Here is a 7229-nt window from a genome sequence, read left to right as displayed (position 1 = left end):
AGATCTCTTGCAACATTGAGTATATGTTGATGTTTGCGTTCCACAACGGCATTTTGTTGGGGTGTATACGCGTAAGACTTCTGGTGAATGATACCTTTCTATGTAAAGAACTCGGTCATGCTAAACTCAGGCCCGTTATCCGTCCGGAAAGTTTTAATCAAAGTTCCAAACTGTGTGAACACCATTGCGTGAAACTTCTTTATGAACTGTCTAGTTTCAGATTTGTTTCTCATCAGATGTAGCCAAGTGTATCTCGAATGGTCATCCACCAAGCTTAAAAAATATCGATCTCCCTGCAATGAACATATCTGGAAAGGCCCCCATATGTCTGCGTGGATCAAATCAAAACAATTCTTTGAAGACGTGGTGCTTAAAGGAAAGGGTGAGCGTTTATGTTTTGCAAGGTGGCAAACATCACAAGCCAAGGTTTTAGCAGCAGAGAATTTAATGTCACTCAAGAGGTGCATTTTATTTATAGGAAAGTGTCCTAATCTTTGGTGCCACACCTCACTATTATTACAATGAACTGCGAAGCTATGCATGACATCCTGCCTCCTTGGTGGTTCAAGTAACAAATATAAACCATTACGTTGTTTAGCTATACCAGTCCTCGTCCCAAGCATATCCTGAATGAGACACTGATTAGACAAAAATATTAGCTTATTGCAGGTATCTTGAAGAAGTTTACTCACAGAGATGATATTGAATTTGAAGGATGGAATGTGTAGAGCATCCTTCAAACACAATTCCTTGTTGAGACTGACATTTCCAACATGATTGACTACCACAGAATTTCCAGTAGGCAAATTGACTTCCGCTCCACGTACCACACGGTAATTATCAAAGTAATCAAGCGAACAAACGATGTGGTCGGTAGCACCGGAGTCTAAAATCCATGTAGATTCACACAAGAAAGTAGAATTAATATAAGTAGCAGAATACTTGCCTTCAGTTTCAGAGTTTTCGCTGTTGAAACTCGGAACTAATGAGACAGCAGCTGTGGCATTTGTGCCTGAGGATTGTCCAGCTTGTGCTTGAAGGAGGGAAATTAGCTTCTGCAGCTGATCCACGGTAGAAGCATTTCCAGAGTTTCCAGAATTTTCTACTGCATTATTCGACATGACTGCTCCTTGTTTCCCCTTTGATTTGAATCCCGAAATCCATCCCGGAGGAAAACCGTGCTTCTTATAGCACTTGTCTATTGTGTGTCCATTCATTCCACAATAGGTGCACTTGGCTCCCTTATTCGAGTTTCCACTACGTTTGCCATTATAGGAATGAAACGCTGCTACGACTTCATCTGGAATGTTTTGGCTGTGTTGAACAGCGTTCGCCTAGCCAATCTCAACACTACTTATGCTCAAGTTTGCCAGATTAATCTGCCGTTCCAGTTTTTCTGCCATAACGAAGATTTTGTATACCTCCGGTAAGGGATCGAGAACAAGCACATTGGACTTCAGATTACTATAATCATCGTTCAAGCCATGTAGGAATCGTATCACTTGATCTGTGTCTCTCTCTTTCCTGATTTGATCAATGAGATCACATGAGCATTTTGGATCGCACCTGCACACAGGAAAAGGTCTCGTGGAGTTCATCTCCTCCCATAAGGTGCGGCATCTAGTGTAGTAATCGTTTACAGACATCGTGCCTTGTTTCAGACCATAGATCTCACTCTGTAACGATGAGATCTTCTGTGCGTCATGATGAGAGAATCTTCGCTTCAAGTCCTCCCACACGTCTGTTGCCTGATCTAAATGTATAATGCTCTGAGCTATTGAGGAGTTGACAGACTTGAAGATCCAAGAGCAAACTAGCAGATTGCATCTTCTCCAAGCTGCGTATTGAGGATGACTTCTGGCCGGAGCTATCATTGTGTCGTCGACTATAGACCATTTGTTTTTCACTTCCAATGCTATTCGCATTGAAATACACCAAGACCTCTTCATTTTCAAGCTTGTCTCCCTGTTGAGTTCTGGGGTCATTGTGTGAGGCACGCCACTTATATCATCAATAGACTACCCTCACCGGTCATTGAAATGCTAAGCCCATTCAAGAAATTATATGGGACGAAACCCGACTACATGAACCTTAAAGTATTTGGGTGTTTATGCTATGCAGCCAATTTGTCGCACTCAAGGCATAAAATGGCCGAAAGAAGCAGAAAATGCGTATTCGTTGGGATACCAGCTCACGTCAAGGGCTATCTTCTATATGATCTGCTTGATCAATCTGTCATCGTATCTAGAGATGTGAGCTTCTACGAACAACAATTTCCCTTCTCTGCGAAAGAATTATCTGAAGAGGTGCCTAAGCTACAGACTACTGAACCCTCTCTTCCCATTATCCCTCTAACTGACATGCACTGTGAACTTCCTACGCATGAACCTGAACACGCTCCCACCAGTGAAGTCTTGTTACAAAGGGATATAGAGAGTCCACCAACTTCCAAAAGCGTTCCAGGATATTATTGATAACACCACACAATACAACCCTCTTAATAAGCCAAGACGCTCAGGCAGAAACCGTCATGCTCTGATACCATGACGAAGAGAGACACGTACATAGAGATGAACGGAGAACTGAGAAGTTTATTTCATAGAAGAGAAAAAGCTTGTTTGTAACAAAGAGCCAACATGGCTAATATAGGAGAATGAACAGTTACAATAATCCAAGAGGTGTCTAGACATTTAAGAGGACTTTACTGCCCGACTTTACTGCCCTTTGCTACTTCATCTTCATTTTCTGTTTTGGCTTCGCTGCTTCATCTTCATTTTCTGTTTTGGTTTCATCCTCCAATACGGTGAGCCATCCGATTCTGTTCAGGTTCTACCATCCCAGTGCCCTACGCGGTTGTTGTTTGCTGGATTATGACGATTATGCTGGAAAAGAATAGAGAAAAAGAACCACAGGTAAGAAGTTGAATTATTCATTATACTAGTATTTTTACCCGTTCGATGCACAGAATGGATTTGTTGTAATATATTAAGAATATTTAGATCGATATATAATAATTATTTAAATTAGAACATCAAATATTATAGTACAATTGAAGATGTGATTTGAATCATTTATGTGTTATGATGTTATCATTGCTTGAATTTGAGCTAATAATTGCTCAAATTAATAGCTAATGTGTAGATGTACGCATGCGGTGCTGTAACTTTAGAGATTTTATTTATCATTGTTTAGTATTTTTTATAAATTAGGCAAATGTGTTCGTTCTCTAGCAACTCAGTTATAGGAATGAATTGCTATCTTAATTCATTTGTGTGTGTGTGTGTGTGTGTGTGTGTGTGTATATATATATATATATATATATATATATATATATATATATATATATATATATATATATATATAGAGAGAGAGAGAGAGAGAGAGAGAGAGAGAGAGAGAGATGTGTATTCAAATGAGGACGAGTATATTATAGAGGACTGTGAGGACAGATGTAGTGTGTGCCATTAGCTGCTATGTCGTGTGCATGGCCGAATGTAGTCGTGTGCCACAGTTTGTATGTCGCGTGCTAGATTTGTTAATTTATAGACCATGGGTTCGAAACCTGATGTTTGCATTTATTCTTGTGTGCCATTATTTATTAAGTTGTGTGCCTGATATTAATTTGTTGTGTGCCCATTATTTGTCCTCACAGTCCTATATGTATTGTTGTCCTCATTTGAACTCAACCCTATATATATATATATATATATATATATATATATATATATATATATATATATATAGCAATTTTGTCATTTAAAAAAATACATAATATCAATGATTGTATTTACACATTATTGAAACCTCTTTGTAGATGACATTGGTAGTGCCAACACAATCTTGTCCATCCTCGTCTAGAGCTAACACCTTCAGTCCATCGGGACGGGTTACTCGGGTGCAAATATATAATGGTAGAATATCACTCAATTAGTGATCATTTTATATTTTCAGTCAATTAGCAATATTGGATTCATTTTCAGCCAATTATTCTTTTTTTTTTTTTTCAGTCAATTAGAATATCAAATGCAGTGATATTTTTACCTAATTTTCGTTCCATTTTTAATTGATAATGTAGATATTATTATTGAAATATTTCCGTTCCATTTATAATTTACATTTACTATTATTTAAAATGTGCATTTACTATTGATGATGTAGAATATTATTATTGAAATATTTTCGATCAATTTTTAATTTCCGTTCCATTTTTAATTATAATGCAATGATCTGACCAATTTTTTTTTTAATTTTAGTCAATTATGGATCATTAATATCTATTTTCTTTTATATTTTCAGTAAATTAGTAATATTAGATTCATTTTAAGCCAATTATTCTTTTTTATTTTCAGTCAATTAGAATATAGATGCAGTGATATTTTTACCTAATTTCCGTTCTATTTTTATTTGATGATGTAGAATATTATTGTTCAAATATTTTCGTTTCATTTTTAATTTTCTTTCCATTTTTAATTTACCTTTACTATTTTTTAAAATATGTTTTTACTATTGATGAGGTAGAATATTATTATTGAAATATTTCCTTTCCATTTTTAATTTTCCTTTACTTGACGATGTAGAATATTATTATTAGAATATTTCCGTTCCATTGTTTGAAATTGTGAAAGATTTGTGATATAATTGTGATATGATTTATTCTACTGTGTAATATTATTGTGAAAAATTAAAATGCAATAATTTGACCATTTTCTTTTCCATTCTAGTCAATTATGGATCATTTTTTATTTTCATTTAATTATTAATATTCATTTCCTTTTCCAATTAACCTAATTTCCATTCCTTTTTCCAATTTTAATTTTCATTCAATTATTAATATTCATTTCATTTTCCAATTTACATAATTCTCGTTCCATTTTTAATTGATGATGTAAAATATTAATGTGACATATTTATATTCCGTTTTTAGTTTACGTTCGTTTTTTAATTTACTTTTACTATTTACTATTGTTTGGGTGGTTTCCCTCCTACAAAGAACGGCACCGTTTTGAATGCCATAATTTTTTGATGTCATTTACATTGCCAAATTATCTGGTGTAAATAAATATTAATATTATTTACTTTTGAAAACTTTTAGTTATTCAATGTCCACTTTCTAGATAATTGCATATAAAATGTACAGAAAGCAGGTAATTTATTCGCTATGTTGGAAACGAAGCAAACGAAGCAGGTAATTTATTCGCTATGTTGGAAATGGAGCAAACGAAGCAGGTAATACACGCCTAGAAGCATTTACATTGTAAGTATAAAAAAAAAAATTAGATTATCTATTTTATACAAATAAGATTAATCTATTTTTTATACTTACAGTTTTATTGAAAAAGAACTTAAATATTTATGATGAACAACAATTTAATTGTTAATTTTAATACAGTTTTCAGTTGAAAAAAATTTAAAAATTACTAAATTAAAAATAAAAAGAACTTAAACAGTTAATAAATTACAAATTACAAATTACAAATTACAAAGAGTTAAAAAATTTAAATCAGGTACTTTTTTAACTTTTTTTTTTTTGAAAGATTGTGATGTGCAATAATATCATAGAGATGAATAATTTAAACAAATAATTTAAGCAAATGATATCGTAGAAAAATATGTTGTATTTCTTATTATCGTTGATAACAATATTTACCCGAAGAATTTTAGTTCACCTAGCATTTTCCTACTGATTCTGATTATGTTAAATGAGATTGTTGTTTTAAAATATCAGAAAAATCCTAATTGTGACAGAACTTCGTCTGTCAAAAAAAAAATAATAAACACAGATTCTGCAATTTGTTTATATAAATTACTGATTCAATACAAAAAAAATAAGAATAGAGAAATAAACTTATCTTTTACATACTAGTATAGATATAGATTTGTATTATTTTTGGGGTAAGATTTGTATTATTTTACATATCTATTTTTGGTTAAAATATTTTCATATCATATTTATACTATGACCTATTATGGAATAACAAAATTCATAAGACTACTAACTTAGAGTCAAATCTATATTCCAAAACCAGTTTGGTTGGTGTGAGTGATAGTGTACTCCTATCCCTTAAGAAGGTTGGAAGTTTGAACCCCCTCTTGTATGGAAAAACTAATCTGGCCGTGATTTTTGTCACGAAGTCATGGGTATAAATACACATTCCACCTCCTTAATGGATGATGGAGATCTATCTAATCCTATTGCTAAGATTTATTCTCTATAATCGTCAAGAATCTCTACACAACCCCAAGAGGATTCCCTAATATTCTATATATCTCTACTACCCCTAGTGTTATGTATATGCTTCTAGTTTGGGAAGAATGTATATGGTTCTAGAATATTCTATCAAGTATGAGTTGCTATGTACAAGTCCAGAAAAATGTAGCAAGCTTCGAAAATATATAGCAAAGTGACCCGCGTTACACTTTGCGGATCATTATGTCATGGTGAACACAGTCCCAACGGTAACAGTGCACCGTTATCTTTTCTTTTTTCCTTTTTTTTCTTTTTTTTTTCCCTTAATTAACCGCACGACTTTTCTTCTTCATTTTCACATTTTGCGGTTTCACTTCCTCTTCGCGCAAGCTTCTTCAACATAATCTCATAAAAAGAAAATTCATAATTTCATAACTGCACATTCATAATTGCATGGATTTATGAATGTGCAGTTATGAAATTATGAATTTTCTTTTATGAGATTATGAATTTTCTATTATGAGATTATGAATTTTCTGTTATGAGATTATGAATTTATAGTACATTTATAATCTCATAACAGAAAATTCATAATCTGACCAAACGCGCGCCGTTAACCCTACATTAGCAAATTATTTTTTTTTTCGTAAAAACGGCACCGTTTGGATTCGTGTTCACCATTCATGGTGAACACGTTTCCAGGGCATAATTTGCCACACTTTGCTCCTTAATTGGGTCAGTCCAGTGCGAATGATGATTAGTTGAGTATGGTACCACAGGTTTTACATAATCGATCAGATTAGATAGATATCCGGCCAGACTAAAAAAAAACTATTGTTCCAATCATTGCCTACACTGTGAATTCTAAGGCTGACCACATCCCAGCCAAACTCCCCTTTGCAAAGTGATGTGGCAAAGCCACTTCACCATTTTCCATTCTTTTTTAATTCAAAGGGATTTGCAAATTTGCTTTTTCAGCAAATTTGTAAATCCTTGAAAAAGCTGCCGCGACAGCTTTTGTACTTTTTATTTTTATTTTATT

The 7229-nt window shown here is 33.5% G+C and overlaps 1 protein-coding gene across 1 annotated transcript; it reads right to left on the bottom strand.

The window, feature by feature from the left end:
• Positions 1-98: 98 nt before the first annotated feature.
• Positions 99-1985, bottom strand: LOC109189835. Its single transcript, XM_019340462.1, has 2 exons — positions 1422-1985; positions 99-1334 (listed from the first exon to the last, which is right to left on the bottom strand). The coding sequence occupies exons 1-2, from the start codon at positions 1983-1985 to the stop codon at positions 99-101; spliced, it is 1800 nt and encodes a 599-aa protein (XP_019196007.1).
• Positions 1986-7229: the final 5244 nt, after the last annotated feature.

The sequence above is a fragment of the Ipomoea nil genome, unplaced genomic scaffold, assembly GCF_001879475.1.
Source record: "Ipomoea nil cultivar Tokyo-kokei standard unplaced genomic scaffold, Asagao_1.1 scaffold1564, whole genome shotgun sequence".
NCBI lineage: Eukaryota > Viridiplantae > Streptophyta > Magnoliopsida > Solanales > Convolvulaceae > Ipomoea > Ipomoea nil.
This window is presented reverse-complemented; position numbering and strand designations above follow the sequence as displayed.

Coding starts and splice junctions, on each gene's coding strand:
- LOC109189835 (XM_019340462.1), bottom strand. CDS start 1,985: ATGACCCCAGAACTCAACAGGGAGACAAGCTTGAAAATGAAGAGGTCT. Junction 1,335..1,421: donor TTCTCGATCCCTTACCGGAG/GTATACAAAATC, acceptor GAGATTGGCTAG/GCGAACGCTGTTCAACACAG.